This window comes from Taudactylus pleione, unplaced genomic scaffold, assembly GCF_031769625.1.
Source record: "Taudactylus pleione unplaced genomic scaffold, aTauple2 ptg000572l, whole genome shotgun sequence".
Taxonomy (NCBI): Eukaryota; Metazoa; Chordata; class Amphibia; order Anura; family Myobatrachidae; genus Taudactylus; species Taudactylus pleione.
In genome coordinates, this window is record NW_028284974.1 from 2234531 (window position 1) to 2251048 (window position 16518).

At 46.8% G+C, this 16518-nt stretch overlaps 1 protein-coding gene across 1 annotated transcript in view; it reads left to right on the plus strand.

Annotated features, from left to right (window-relative positions):
* The window catches only part of ATP1A3 (ATPase Na+/K+ transporting subunit alpha 3), a 103791-nt gene that overhangs the window by 62066 nt on the left and 25207 nt on the right, over positions 1 to 16518 (plus strand). Inside the window, exons 9-12 of the mRNA XM_088453193.1 lie at positions 1045 to 1243; positions 1351 to 1460; positions 1646 to 1780; positions 14447 to 14639. Coding sequence (XP_088309319.1) covers positions 1045 to 1243; positions 1351 to 1460; positions 1646 to 1780; positions 14447 to 14639 — 637 coding nt within the window. The remainder of the gene's footprint in view (positions 1 to 1044; positions 1244 to 1350; positions 1461 to 1645; positions 1781 to 14446; positions 14640 to 16518) is intronic.

Here is a 16518-nt window from a genome sequence, read left to right on the forward strand (position 1 = left end):
GCGGGTGACATTGTTTAAAAGAAGTATTTAATTTTAATTTCCCTGTGCATATAATAGTAATTGATAACTAATAGGAAGTCAGCTACGAATGCAAGAAGGAATAGTATCTGGGTACACTGGTGCCTAATATTATTAAAATTTAGCTTTTATTATATCCATTAAAATTGATGTACATAGATATGGTGAAATATTAAAATCAATAGAAAGTTATTGTGTCAGGGACTATAACTCTATTGATTTTAATATTTCACCATATCTATGTACATATATTTTAATGGATATAATAAAAGTAAAATTGTAATACTATTAGGCACCAGTACACCAAAATACTATTCCTTCTTGCATTCGTTCTTGTTAAACAGATATAGTGGGTAGCACTCCTTACCAGGACGATTTCAGTCACAATAATAAGGTAACCTTTATGTTTATAGTGTGAGGGATGGTGTGAACAAGTGTGGTTTTTCCTTTATTCTAATAGGAAGTCAGCTACAAAATATTCTTAAAACCTTATTAATCATTTAATAATGAATCTTTAAAACAGGGATGGGGAACCACAGGCCCGGGGGCCACATAATGCCCGCGGAATCATTTGGTCTGGCCCTCGGAGCATTTTTTCTGCTAGGCTCATCTGGCTAGCAGGGTGCCTAGAATGGTACCCTGCAGCCAGAATCTATGCAGCAGTGCCGTGTGGAGCGTCCTTAGGATGATTCAGACGGTCACACTGCTGCCCTTACAGCTCCCCGGAACATTCTCAGGATGCTCCGAGCATTGCTGTAATCACCGGCAATTGTGGCCCTGCCCCTGTGTGATGTCACACGGAGGGGCATGGCCTGCACCGGGCCTGCAAATAATGCTATATATATCAAAATGGCCCTCGGCATAAAGAAGGTTCCCCACCCCTGCTTTAGTATAAAGTCTTGTGATTGCACAATGGCTTGAGAGCTTCTTTTATGTGTATTTGCACACAGGTTAAAGCCTTCCCTAGTTTGTAAATTAGATAAACAAGATATTTTATTATCTTCATCCTATGACCTTGTTCTGCAGGTATGTCTAACGCTAACTGCCAAACGTATGGCTCGAAAGAATTGCCTGGTGAAGAACCTGGAAGCTGTAGAAACTCTGGGATCTACGTCTACCATTTGCTCAGACAAGACCGGAACCCTCACACAGAACCGTATGACTGTAGCACATATGTGGTTTGACAACCAGATCCACGAGGCTGACACCACAGAGGACCAGTCAGGTGTGGGAATAACACATAGCACACAGCCAGAGATCTCCCCCACCATGTCTTCTCACCATCAACTCAACCACTTTCTCTCTTGTCTTCTCCCAATTGTGCTTCCTCAGGTGCATCATTTGATAAGAGTTCTCCTACCTGGGTGGCCTTGTCTCGGATTGCTGCCCTGTGCAACCGTGCTGTCTTCAAAGCAGGCAATGACAACATTCCCGTACTGAAGGTGTGTGGCGTTAGCCCCTGGGCTGGAGGTGTATATCATTGTGTCACTGTGTGTGGATGCACATCTTTTCGTATGTCACGCTAACTGTGTATGTGTCACTGTCACTGTATATCAGACTCACTATCTATTACTGTATGACGGGATGTTGGTGGTGGTCAGTAACATAGCGATTATCTTCTTCTCAGAGGGACGTGGCAGGCGATGCCTCTGAATCTGCTCTCCTGAAGTGCATTGAGCTGTCCTGTGGGTCCGTGAAGCTGATGAGGGAGAAGAACAAGAAGGTAGCAGAGATTCCATTCAACTCCACCAACAAGTACCAGGTGAGTTACTGGTGGCCCTCACACCACCTGCACTAGAAATAATATCTCTAAGCACCATATGGAAAGTATTGCAGTACCCAGTTGCTGTTCTCTCTGTAGGTTTGTTTCCTCTAGCCCTAAGGTTCCCATTAGAAATGTATTATACTGAGAATAGTTTGTAAGAGTAGGTTTTTGGGGGGCAAGGTATATACCACCCCTGTCCTAATATGCCATAGTTCTGCCAACATTTATAAGGGTTGCTATGTAGAATGTAGACAAAAGATACATTTGGTGGTGCACATGGACTTTGATCGTGTTTATATGTAATGTGACCCAGAGAAAAAAAAACATAGAACAGAACTATGCCCTTGTGTTGTATCACTGCTTGTATTCACATAAATTGGTGCAGTACAATAGTATACAGCAGTGTTTCCCAACTCCAGGCCTCAGGGACCCCTAACAGTGCATGTGTGGTAACCTTGACTTTATGTGGTAAGTAAAGAGTTTACCTTGTGTGTTGTGGTTCAATCTTCACTCGACTTACGGAGAGGTGAGAGTAATGGAAGCACATGAAGGGGTGACGAGGCAGCTTGTGGTTTTTATTTTGTGAACACAGGTTTATTAGAGAGTCGGCAGGGCACTTGCATAAATAACACTCCGCATTCAATGAGGCAGCCTTTGTATTGCATCAGTGGGGAAAACATCAATAATGAGATTACACATAAAAACAATGGCATTTGCACGGCACCATACGGATTGGTGTAATAATACTTCGGCAGTATGACCATACAATGTAAGGCAACTTTTACGTTACTATTCACAGTTAAATTCAGTATTGAGCATACATTCTTATCTCAAACGGTTGCACACTACAAGAAAACAATTCAGCAATGATGTCAGTACTAAACTAACTAACAGTTTCAATGTCCAGATGACCTTAAACACAAAACACTGTATTCCTACCCGTCTTCGCTGCTGCAGCTGGTGGAGCTCTTATAGATCAGTTTAAGTTGACCACGGTACTAGTCCCACTTAGTGTAACGTTTGTTAGTATTAAATCTGGGAGGGAAGAATCGCCAATGTGTATATGGAAGTCCTGTACACAGTACAGCAATTCAGTCACTGAATGTTAATTCCACTTTTCTCTCTATAGGCACATTCAATTCTCAGGCAATCAGAAGGTTATTCAATATTCCTAGACAACTGTTACTGTAAAGTGTCCCGCAGTTCTATCCCAGGTTGAAGGGCTATATTATCTCCTTTAAGTAGTGTATTCCAGCTTTCAAGTATCAAAGAATCACTGTGCTGTGAAATAGGACAGTCTTGGTGTGATCTGGAAAGCATGCAGGGTAAATAGTGGTGAGCTTGGTCAGTGAAGCAGATAACTCCTATATCATAAAAGTGAAAGTAACACTGAGGTTCTGCTATTTGCAACAAGGTATGAGAAAGTCCAGTACTACTGAGTGTCAGTGCAGCTCTGCCTGTGGTGCAATCAATCTTCCACTCACCACTCCTGTAGTTACCTCTGGTGCAAGGCTATGTAACTTCTCCACTGCTGGAGCTGCATGTCTACACTGCAGTTAATCGGTGGCCATCTTGTGGTTGGCAGCATGGCAACTCAAAGCAAGTGTTGCTGTTGGCCTGCGGCCATCTTGTGGTTGGCAGAAAAAGTTATAAATCACAATAATACAGCGCCTTCTCTTATAAGTAGTATAACTGAAATGAGGGTGCTTTGAAGTTACCCTATGATGGCTGCTGCTGTGGTATGGGGCAGGGAGGATGATTACCCTGTACTGCGTGTTGCCACTGTGGCTGTGTACCTCCACGAGCGGCTCTTGCTGCTGCGCTGGACGCCTTAATGGTGTGCTGCTCTTGGTCCCAACTTTCCACTGCTGTGGCTCACCTGACCCGGTCTATCTTCCGCGGGTCCCCGGCGTCCACGCTCCCGGCTCGGCTGCTCCACACTCCACTAGAGCTTTGCAGCTTGACGGTCTCTGTCCGCTGTCCTCGTGCTGCATGCCACACTTCTCCTCAGCTCCTGGCACGCCCTCTATAATTCACACTCTTCTTCGCGGGCACCTGACCACACCCACCGCTTGAGAGACAGGACAGGCTCATCCAATCAGCACCAGCTGTCCCCTTGCTTCACACGTGCTGGGGAGATATGTATTAACTCCTTCCTTGCCCAAGGTGGTATTAACCCCTCACAGTCCTAGGGGTGTCCGTTTCATGGGTGTCACATCCCTCCATACTGAAATGATGCGTGTCCTCACGCTTGGTCCAATAATAAAGGGAAACAGAACAAAGGATAATTCCCAAATAACAGAGTATTGGCATCTGTAAGTCACAAATCCTGGGCATCAATGAACATAGGATGAATAGATCATGACCCTGACTACGCCTAACCATTAACTATCACACTAGCACAAATGTACACATAAATACAACATATCAATGTCAAACAGATTAGTGCAATCAGGAAAATATAAACAGTACTAAAGGTGCCTCTACCGACCTCTCTATTGTCTGTAACGTGTAGGCAGTATTCCTTGGGTGCTCCTGGTCGAGCGTCTCACTTCACCAATTTCAGGGACGTCTGCAATTACTTCCTCAACCACAGGCGGATGCCTCATTTCTGGGGTCGGGAAACCGGCCACGACAGTCCAATACATACTCAGGACAAGACTCAATGGGTCATTTAGTATCGACAACTGATCTCGGGCTGGGTGTGATGGTGTAGAATCAGGTAGTAATTCTGGAGCTCTGTGATGGTTAGGGCACAATTTGAGTTGATCCCGATGTACAACTTTCGGTTGACCACCTTCTACCTTATCAATCTGGTACACGGCTATTTCAGCGTTGGTTATGCCGGTAACTACATATGGATGAGGCTCCCATTGAGAATCCAATTTGCTGTGCCGCCGATTATTTCGCCTTAGCACGACATCTCCTACGGTTAATGGTCTGGCATGTGCGGTCGCATCGTATCGATCCTTTTGTCGATCACGGATAGTATCCATACGTTGGTCCACAAGAGCTCGAGCAGTCTGTAATCTACGCTGGTGTTCTACGACCCAATCCCCTTGGAAGCAAGAATCTGTGGCATCATCCGAAGCCAGGCCTAAGTGAACGTCAGCGGGTAGTTTCCCAGATCGTCCAAAAAGCAGATAATATGGTGTGTATCCTGTGGAGCTGTGCACAATGTTGTTGTAGACAAAGATCAGTTCTGCTAGCAGAGTGGGCCACTCACGTCTTTGTGGAAGGGGTACAGCTCGGAGTAAATTTATCACAGTTTGGTTCAGCCTTTCGCAGGCCCCGTTGCCCTGAGGATGGTATGCTGTAGTGCGTAATTTCACACACCCGTACAACTGGCATAGTTCTTGGAAGAGTAGTGCTTCAAACGCAGGCCCCTGATCCGTCAGAATACTAGCAGGGTACCCGTAGGGCCGTACAAATGCTCGCCAGATGATTTCTGCTGTCGTCTTTGCCGTGAGATCCCGAACTGGCAGTACAACGGCAAACTTGGTGTAATGGTCAATTATGGTTACAGCATATTGATATCCTAAGCTACTTGGTTCTAGCTTCACATGGTCGATAGTTACGAGTTCCAGTGGTTGTCGGGTAACAATGGGGTGCAGCGGTGCTTTCTCTTCTGATGGAGCCGGTCTACGTGCTGTGCATATGTCGCAAGATTTGCACCAGTCTTCCACATCCTGACGCATATTCCCCCAGTAAAATCTTCGACGTAGGGTTGCCTCTGTCTTTTGACAGCCGAAATGGCTAGAGTGATCATGATAGGCCCGTAGGATAAGATCGATTTTCGCAGGGGGCACCACCAACTGCTCAATCAACAGATGTGTCTTTGGATCTGTGCTCTGTCGTAGCAATAGGCCTCTCCGCAACGTCAAATGGTCCTTTTGCCGCCACAATTGGATTAGGTCCGGGGTTGCAGCTTGTCTCTGAATTCGGGTCAACCCCTGACGAGAGGCCAGCAACTGTTTCACCCTTTTTAAAGTTGGGCTTGCGTCCTGCCAGACAGTCCAATCTCCTTCCATCTCCACGCCCTGAACTTCCTGCACTCTCGCAGGGATGGGAACCATAGCATTCTGTTCCGGTGCTCTTCTTTTCAAACTGAAGTTGGGAGTTTCAATCTGCTCCCACCTGTCTATTCCTTCCAATTCACTTTCGCCCGTCTGTAGCCGGGAGAGTGCATCGGCATTCGCGTTACTTCGCCCACTTCTGTATACTACTTTGAACTGGTAGTTGGCCAGTCTGGAGGACCACCTTTGTTCCAAAGCTCCTAGAGGGGTGGTGGCTTGATGAGCCAGTGGGTTACAGTCCGTATAAGCTACAAACGGTGTTGCCGCTAGATAGTCTCTGAATTTTTCTGTCACTGCCCACACCAAGGCAAGAAACTCGAGTTTGTAGGCGCTGTAATTGGCGTCGTTCCGTTCGGTGGGACGTAGACTGCGACTAGCGTAAGCGATCACACGCTCTTGATTTTCCTGAACTTGGGCAAGTACAGCTCCCAACCCTTGCTTGCTGGCATCTGTGTACAGCCGGAACGGGTGGTTGTAATCTGGGTAGGCCAGCACAGGGGCCTCTGTCAGGACTTTCTTCAGCAGGTCGAAGGCTGTCTGTTGTTCAGTCGTCCACTCAATGGGAATTCGTTTGTTATACTTATCCTTAGGGATCCCTCGTAGAATTTCTAATAGAGGGGCGGCGACTTTGGCAAAGTCCTTCACAAACCGTCGATAATATCCTACAAATCCAAGGAACCATCGGACATCTTTGATTGTCAGCGGGATGGGCCATTCCAATACCGCTTTCACCTTTTCAGGGTCCAGGGTCACACCCTCAGGGCTTACAATGTGACCTAAGTACTGAACTCGGGGCTTGAGCAGGTGGCACTTGGATGGCTTCAGCTTCAGACCGAATCTAGTCAGCTGTTGGACAACCTCCCGTAAGTGTTGCAGATGGTCAGAGTAGGTTTTTGAAAAGATGATAATGTCATCCAAATATAGGACAACCACATTGAAATTCCTATGGCCTAGACAATGCTCCATCACGCGTTGGAAGGTGGCGGGTGCATTGCATAAGCCAAATGGCATACGGTTGAATTCATAGAGCCCCATTGGTGTGACGAAGGCAGTCTTCTCCTTGTCCTCTTCCTTCATCTGAACCTGCCAGTAGCCGCTGGTCAAATCTAGGGTTGAGAAATATTTGGCAGATTTAAGCGCCGTCAGAGACTCCTCAATTCGGGGTAGAGGATAGGCATCCTTATGTGTGATAGCATTCAGCTTCCTGTAGTCTACACAGAATCTTAGCTGGCCATCCTTTTTGCGAACTAACACCAATGGGGCTGCCCATGGGCTGTGACTCTCTCGGATGATGCCATTGCTCTTCATGTCCTCCAACAGTTGCCGTACGGGCTGATATAGCGCTGGTGCCAATGGGCGATGCCGCTCCTTTATGGGTGGGGCATCCCCTGTCAGGATACGATGGTGTATCTCCTTCACGATACCCAGATCTGTAGGGCTATGGCTGAAAGTCTCAGCATTATTCTTCACAACCTGGAGGATTCCGGCCTTATGGTCTCTCGGTGTGCTGCCATCCTCTACCTGAATCTCTATCCACCATTCATCTTCCTGCTCGTCAGCTGTACTACTCTCCGTGGTTACTTGACACTGATTAGCTTGTAAGGATGGATATACGATATCTTGAAATGAGGTCCACAACAATCGGGCCAGTGGCTGGCGTCGATACAACTTGATTGCGTAATTATGGGGATTTAAGATCCGCACTGGGACTCGTCCGTTCTCCACAGTGACTAGGGTACTGGCTACTACCGCCTCCTGGCGAGCGGACATTAAACAGGGTTCAATTAAGGCCTCATAGCTTCTGCCAGCTGGTCCGCATCGTGCCTTGCCCCAGAGGATGGTCTCTGAATTGGGTTGCAATTTGATGGGCTTACTATCCATTAGTCTAACCTTTCCAATCTCTCCCTCACTATGGGCGAACCTCTGATGACCTTGAAGCACCCTGATAGTCTTCTGTATGATTCTTCGCTCCCCGGTGACCAACTGAGACAATTCACTCCTTAGTGTGGCCAATAGCTCCTCCGGACATTGCTGTAAGACGTTCATTCCTAGAATCACCGGTGCTACTTTAGCTTCACTGCTCTCAGTGATCAGACATCCCTGTAGTGGAAGGAGGGTTTCTCCGATCTGCATATTAGCCTCCCAGTACCCCACGCAGGAGATCCCCAGTCCGTTACTAGCAATTAGTTGCAGCCATGAGGGAGGTGGCATCAGCAACTGCCCCTCCTTCCAATAGCGTTGAAAAGCAGGTAGCTGTATGGTGGTGATTTGGGATCCTGTGTCTAACATGGCCAAAACTTCCACACCGTTTATGACAATTGGGATTGTCGGACACGTCCCGACATACCGGGGGCACCACTCTTCAGGATTCGGGTCTACTCCTCCTGTTCTCCCCGAGGCTTGACCCCCACCCTCGGGGTGTTGCAGTTTAACGTCTCCTCTTGCCTGCAGTGTCTCTCCACATGACCTGCCTTCTGGCACTGCCTGCAGATGGGACGGCCTTGAGCATCAAACCGATCTGTTGATCTTCTCCCTTGTCCCCGGGGTGGTTCCCACCAGTCATCAGCCCTTTGTCTTCTTGGCCGCCACCGCGGCTCTTCATAATCCGCCGGTTGGGATTGAGCTAGGCTATGCACCTCCCTACGTATCTCTGCCATTCCCAATGTCATTTCTTCCATCTGTTTCCTCAACAGTTGTATTGGGTCAGGGGATGGCAGCTGCAGCCCATGGGAGGTGGGGTTGGTTTCTTTGGGTGCCTGACATGCATTCCGTAAGCCAGCTTCTGCCGAGTAGGACTGACTTGGTAATTCTGGGAATTCCGTATTATGCTCTTCGACCGTGCCCAACATTTTGATAGCCGCTTCTTTAAAGTCTAAGAAAGTATGCGTCGGAAGTTGTAGTCGCAGTTGAACTCGTGTTCCTTCTCTGTTAACTCCTTCTATCAATTGGGTGACCAAGGTCTCATCCGGGTTCCTGACTTCTTCCTGATCGACAGCCTGGATTGCCCTCAAGGCCTCCTGCAGGGTGAGGGCGTAGTCACGCAGACTCTCCCCAGGTTTTTGTTTACATGCATATAACCTCATTTTCAAGGTGGATAAGGTACGGGCATCAAAAGTGGTCGCCAGTCGTTTAAGGACTTGTTCTACGTTCTGTTTTTCTCTGGTGGGCCAGGACGTCACTTCCCTGAGTGCCGAATTCTTCAATTGCCCAATGAGTATCTCGACCTGCTGCTGATCACTTAGCGGGTACAAACGGAACATAGAGGTCATCTTCCTTTTAAACTCGGTGAGAGTGCTTCCTTCTGTGCCATGGTCCTCACCAGAATACGTGGGAAGCCACGGGCTCCGAAGTAATCGGGGAGCGTGATAGGATTGATCTGTGCCACAGGTGGGTTGATCGGTGCTCCTGCGCCAGCAGGCGGTACTGCCTGGGCTGGTGGATCGGTCGACATGGCTCTTCTATACTTCCAACCTTCTCACTTTGGACTCCGTTAATCTTGTTCGTGACGCCAGTTGTGGTAACCTTGACTTTATGTGGTAAGTTTTACCTTGTGTGTTGTGGTTCAGTCTTCACTCGACTTACGGAGAGGTGAGAGTAATGGAAGCACATGAAGGGGTGACGAGGCAGCTTGTGGTTTTTATTTTGTGAACACAGGTTTATTAGAGAGTTGGCAGGGCACTTGCATAAATAACACTCCGCATTCAATGAGGCAGCCTTTGTATTGCATCAGTGGGGAAAACATCAATAATGAGATTACACATAAAAACAATGGCATTTGCACGGCACCATACGGATTGGTGTAATAATACTTCGGCAGTATGACCATACAATGTAAGGCAACTTTTACGTTACTATTCACAGTTAAATTCAGTATTGAGCATACATTCTTATCTCAAATGGTTGCACACTACAAGAAAACAATTCAGCAATGATGTCAGTACTAAACTAACAGTTTCAATGTCCAGATGACCTTAAACACAAAACACTGTATTCCTACCCGTCTTCGCTGCTGCAGCTGGTGGAGCTCTTATAGATCAGTTTAAGTTGACCACGGTACTAGTCCCACTTAGTGTAACGTTTGTTAGTATTAAATCTGGGAGGGAAGAATCGCCAATGTGTATATGGAAGTCCTGTACACAGTACAGCAATTCAGTCACTGAATGTTAATTCCACTTTTCTCTCTATAGGCACATTCAATTCTCAGGCAATCAGAAGGTTATTCAATATTCCTAGACAACTGTTACTGTAAAGTGTCCCGCAGTTCTATCCCAGGTTGAAGGGCTATATTATCTCCTTTAAGTAGTGTATTCCAGCTTTCAAGTATCAAAGAATCACTGTGCTGTGAAATAGGACAGTCTTGGTGTGATCCGGAAAGCATGCAGGGTAAATAGTGGTGAGCTTGGTCAGTGAAGCAGATAACTCCTATATCATAAAAGTGAAAGTAACACTGAGGTTCTGCTGTTTGCAACAAGGTATGAGAAAGTCCAGTACTACTGAGTGTCAGTGCAGCTCTGCCTGTGGTGCAATCAATCTTCCACTCACCACTCCTGTAGTTACCTCTGGTGCAAGGCTATGTAACTTCTCCACTGCTGGAGCTGTATGTCTACACTGCAGTTAATCGGTGGCCATCTTGTGGTTGGCAGCATGGCAACTCAAAGCAAGTGTTGCTGTTGGCCTGCGGCCATCTTGTGGTTGGCAGAAAAAGTTATAAATCACAATAATACAGCGCCTTCTCTTATAAGTAGTATAACTGAAATGAGGGTGCTTTGAAGTTACCCTATGATGGCTGCTGCTGTGGTATGGGGCAGGGAGGATGATTACCCTGTACTGCGTGTTGCCACTGTGGCTGTGTACCTCCACGAGCGGCTCTTGCTGCTGCGCTGGACGCCTTAATGGTGCGCTGCTCTTGGTCCCAACTTCCCACTGCTGTGGCTCACCTGACCCGGTCTATCTTCCGCGGGTCCCCGGCGTCCACGCTCCCGGCCCGGCTGCTCCACACTCCACTAGAGCTTTGCAGCTTGACGGTCTCTGTCCGCTGTCCTCGTGCTGCATGCCACACTTCTCCTCAGCTCCTGGCACGCCCTCTATAATTCACACTCTTCTTCGCGGGCACCTGACCACACCCACCGCTTGAGAGACAGGACAGGCTCATCCAATCAGCACCAGCTGTCCCCTTGCTTCACACGTGCTGGGGAGATATGTATTAACTTCTTCCTTGCCCAAGGTGGTATTAACCCCTCACAGTCCTAGGGGTGTCCGTTTCATGGGTGTCACACATGTTTTATAGATCTCCTAGTTGGTGCACAGATGCAGTCATTACTGGCTGTCAGGGTCGGTTTAAGAGAGAAGGCGGCTCTTGTGCAGTCTCTGTACTGGCCCCGTCCTCTCTCATGGCACAGTAGACACAGCCAGCACCCAGTCCCTGCTGACTTTTCTACTGTGCAAGCACAAATCTCTGAAAAATTGGCCACAGCACCATTTTCCCAGTAATTGTGCAGCGCCGACGCGGGACTCCGGATGCAGGGTGTGCAGTTTAGGCTCCACACACCCTTCACCCATTATAGATACGCCACTTCTGGCTGACACATTTTAAAAGAGACACAGGTGGAGCTAATGCTTCATTTGTGCTATGGAGGGGATCTGTAATACATTCATTGTTTGGAGTCCCAGAGAACTGGAGTTGGGAAACACTGGTGTACAGAGATGCAGTCAGACAATGCAGTAGCATAAAAAATGCAGTTGTAATGCACCTGGTTATGTGCAGTTGCAAAATGCTGGGCCTGAACCCAAAAGTAAAGAGATGGCATTACTTTTTACTCTTGAGATGCTGGAGCCATATTCATAGCGTACAGGATCGCAGTTGCAGGGCGAGACACGTCCCTGACCAACACACCTGCCTTCCTTGCCGCCACTCCCCTTACCTCCCCCGAATGCTCCCTGACTGTCAATCACACTGTGAATAAATACTAGCTGCGAGCGACTACATTGATGTATCTGGACGCATGCACTGTGTGACTCAGACACACGCAGGCGGACGATAATCGCTCAGCTGCAAAAACATCGGTATAGTGTACAATTCTGAATCAGGTCCTGTAAACGTAAAGGTCTGGTTCAGAAAATAATGCGCGTCCACCCCACGTGTGCGCTGCTAGCACCATTGTCTGTATGTCTCTTTGCCGCCTCTGACCCTCCTCCCCCACATTTGTCATTCTCTCTCTCTACGATTAGTCCCAGCTGCTACAGGATCCCAGCCTGATCCTTCTTAACATTCATTTCATAATAACATAAAAGCTTTTTACCTCTGTGTACTGCTCCATCTGCATTATGTGTAGTGACAGTAACCCAATCCGTGCTGGGCTGTACAGCACAAAGAATGAGCTGTGTGACTTCTCTCATACTCTGATAAAATCAGGGGCGTTTTAAGGGAGGAGGGGGCCTGCGTGCAGACTCAGTGCAGGCCCCCTCCTCTCTCCGGCGTGGTGGTCCCGTGGTGCACTGTAGATTCTGTCTTAGTGCCAGAATCTAATGCGCATGCGCGGGTCTCTGGGAAAATGGCGCCGGTACTATTTTCCCGGGGACAGTAGTATTGTGCATGCACAGGTCACAGGGAAAATGGCCACCGCCACTTTCCCAGTGATTTTTGCTGCTCTGCAAAGCAGCACTACGGAGATGTGAGGGCCCCCATGGACTCCTGGGCCCGTGTGCCCCGCACTCATTATAGATACGCCCCTGGATAGAATATATGGATGCATTTAGCAAATAGGCGAGCGAGGTATACGCCCAATGCAGGGCTGCTAAGAGGACAGCATAAGCTTTTGTCACTATATTCACTTTTTTCTTTTAAATTAAGTTTGGATGCAATTTAGGGCCTAATTCAGATATGGCTGGTAATGTAGCCGCTCTGTCTCTCACAATAGGGTTTTGGGAATATGTAAATGCTAAAATCAGCCTTTCCTTTGTGCTCCACGGTGCGATGGAGTGTACGAGCAATGAGACGCCCACTTTCAGGCTCCTAGGTCTGTACATTTGCGATGTAGATTGTAATCACACCAACATCGGGCACACCATCGACATGTGCGGTAGCCTAGGGTCTACTCTAGCTACTCTCCTCAAATCCAACTAAACATGGCCACTGAGGCACTGGTTTGCGATTGGGAGAGCAGAAGTGTTCCCAGACATGACCGTGACACTCCCCGAACACACTTTTTGTGATCACTTTAGGCCGCAGAAGCAAAATATCGCTCACCTGTGAGAACATCAAAACCGCTTCCATCTCTAAATCAGACCCTTAGTCCTTACTACAAACAGGATACAATCAATGAAGGTGGGGTTGTGGGACAAAGTATGTGCCAGCATGGGGGGTACAGGTACCAGTCACTAATTTATGGTGCATTCACTCACAATGACTAGGACATTCTAATGTTGCCAATGAACCTTCTTTTTAAGACCCATGATTATTGTCTCACTTTCCCCAATAGTTCCCTGGGGTGAGAGAAATAACCAATGTTATAAAGACACCTTGTTCAGTGAATTAATTCAGCACGGGCAAATGTGATGTGGATTTAATGGAGATGAGTTGTTCCAGCGTTGGTACTTCTGACAACTCTTACCATACAATATGTGGCCCTTTATGTGTTTGTTGGAAAATTTTACATCATTTAAAATATATATATATATATATATATATTTATTTATTGGTGAACAATAACCAACACGCCATTCTGGAACAAACGTTCTCTCCGTGCCACCATTCCACATATTGGGCCTGATGTAGGGATGGATGGGAACGTTCGTGCTCCCGTATTGCTTGCATGTGAAATACAGTATCTTTATGTTCGCTCCTATGAGGGTGTTTGCGACTAGTCATGATCCATACCAGCTGTCCTTGGTGCAGAAGGTTGGTCTGAATGCAGGTGTAATTAGGCTTCTGGCCAACTCTACATAGCCCATTGATGAACATCACCTATCTGAGAACAATGCCTAAGCGGCCCAGTTACGCCCCCTCAGTCGCACAGGTGTCTGAATTGCGTAAGACTCTGCGTCGACTACACTTGCATAATCTTGGTTCTGGATCGTGTATGCAGTGTGGAGACACACAAGATACGCTCTGTTAAATATTTAGGGAGAGCAACGGACTTTCGTGAGGAGTAGGTCGCCCTCCCGCATCCAACCCTCTTCTTAGAGAACTGTGTCATCTTGGCCATCCCTCCCCCCCTACCTTCAAGGGGTCTGCGATTTGCAGCATTATGTAGTGAGAGGATAGGGCTTAATGATGAGAAGCTCCCAGCACAGCTCCTACAGTGATCAGCTGCTTCTCCCCTCCAGGAAAGTTCTGGAGGGGATAAGTGTGGCCCTATATAATATGATGGTGTTATATAACAATAATAAGAATGATGAGAAATTCCTTCTGTGTGCAGACATAAGATACACATGCAATATCACAGTAAGAACATATGTGTGTAGCAGATCACATTAGACAGAAGTTGTGGGTTCCACCTGTTTACTTTAATATATAATGTATTGTAACAATACAACGATCAGATGATTTTAACTGAGCACCTCAATTGCTTCCCATCTTCTTTCCTAGCTGTCCATCCACGAGACAGAGGACCCCAATGACAACCGCTTCATGCTTGTAATGAAAGGAGCCCCAGAGAGGATTCTGGATGTCTGTTCCACCATCCTAATCCAGGGCAAGGAGCAACCACTGGATGAGGAGCTGAAAGAAGCTTTCCAAAATGCATACCTGGAGCTGGGAGGACTCGGAGAGAGGGTACTGGGTGAGTAGGGAGAAAGTACTGGGAGGGAGTGAGAGAGACAAGACCTGGACCTGGGAGAAATCAGAGAGAGAGAGGACTGGGTGAGAAAATGCTGGTTAGGGAGTAGGAGAGAGACAACATCTGAAGCTGGGAGGAATAAGAGAGAGAGAGTACTGGGAGAGTAGGAAGGAAATGTGGAAAGGGAGTGTGAGAGGGACAACACCTGGAGATGGGAAGACTCGGAGAGAGAGTACTGGATGAGTAGGGTGAAAATCCTAGGAAGAGGGTGGGAGAGGGACAGCATCTGGATCTGGGTGGACTCTAACTGAGAGTACTGGATTAGTAGAGAGAAAATTCTGTTAAGGAAGTGAGAGAAGGACATCTGGAGCAGGGAGGACTCTAATATAGGGTACTGAGTGAGTAGGGAGAAAATGCTAGGAAGGAATTGGGACTGAGACAACATCTGGAGCTGGGGGGACTCTAATATAGAGTACTGGGTGAGTAGGGAGAAATGCTAAGAAGGAATTGGGAGTGAGACAACATCTGGAGCAAGGAGGACTCTAATATAGGGTACTGGGTGAGTAGGGAGAAAATGCTAGGAAGGAATTGGGAGTGAGACAACATCTGGAGCAAGGAGGACTCTAATATAGAGTACTGGGTGAGTAGGGAGAAATGCTAAGAAGGAATTGGGAGTGAGACAACATCTGGAGCTGGGGGGACTCTGGCAGAGAGTGCTGCATGTGCAGAAACAAATGAGAAATAGATTATAATGGTTATTAAAACTATTTTCCAGGGGTCCATGGCACATATTAATTATAGATTGGCACATTCCCCCTATGGCCATTGTTCATCTGAATCGCAGTTTTGATCTCCTGAGGAGATCCAGACAGATCCAAATTGCGGTTCTGATCTTCCCGCGACTTGGAATCGGATTTTAAATCTGAATTTCGGGTTTTGGATTGCAAAAATTACATGATTTTAGCTGTTTTTAAAAATCATCATTTTTTTAATTAAAAAACCCAGATCCAAAACCAAAACACGAAGATGAATCCAGATTTAAGACCAAAATACGGGGGTCAGTGCACATCTCTACCAATTATATTTTGCGTCACTCCTCCCTGTGCAGAATTCTCTGCCCCTTCCGAGGTGGCGGAGGTCAGCTCTGTGATGTTTTGCAGCTGCTATATGTAATATGTAACACAGAAAAAAAAGATTCCCTCCAGCTCACTGCAGCAATATCAACAAAACATACTTAAATCCTACATGATAATAGAGATTCAGAGGTATTAGTTACATACATTTGCAAATATATGAATAAGCTCCAGGCCATCGTCAAGGCTCCTCTATACTGGCATTCCTAACATTAAGGGGTTCACATCCGAGAAGCAAGGTACCCAAAAAATTCCAGCCAAGGACAATCCCCAGGGCATCACATGAAAAGGGGAAAAAAGGTGATAGTGAAGTGTAAAGAATAGATGTGTAAAGATAAATCAATAAGTGTTAATGAAATGAGAGAGAATTAAAATGACATAAATAATAAACAAACAATTAGAAAAGTGATAAAAAAATATCTATGTGAATTAAGTGGTGATGCCCTGAAAAAGTCCAGCCAGAACAACTCCGGGGGCCCCACTCCCAAATGCTCACCCCAAAATAATTATTGCTACATAATAGTAGCACCCACTCTGGGTCATATAATTACAAATTAGTGTACTGCATAATAACAGCACATGCATAAGCTGAGAGCTGACTCACCTTGGAGGTACCCCAGAAACCTCCACATAGCACTATAAGGACCAGCACATGCTCCCAATGCTGGCTCCCTTCATGCCTTCTCAAAACTGCAAACAAAAAGTAAGGTGGTCGCTCATATCAGCTTAATGATATTGCACAGGTGCTC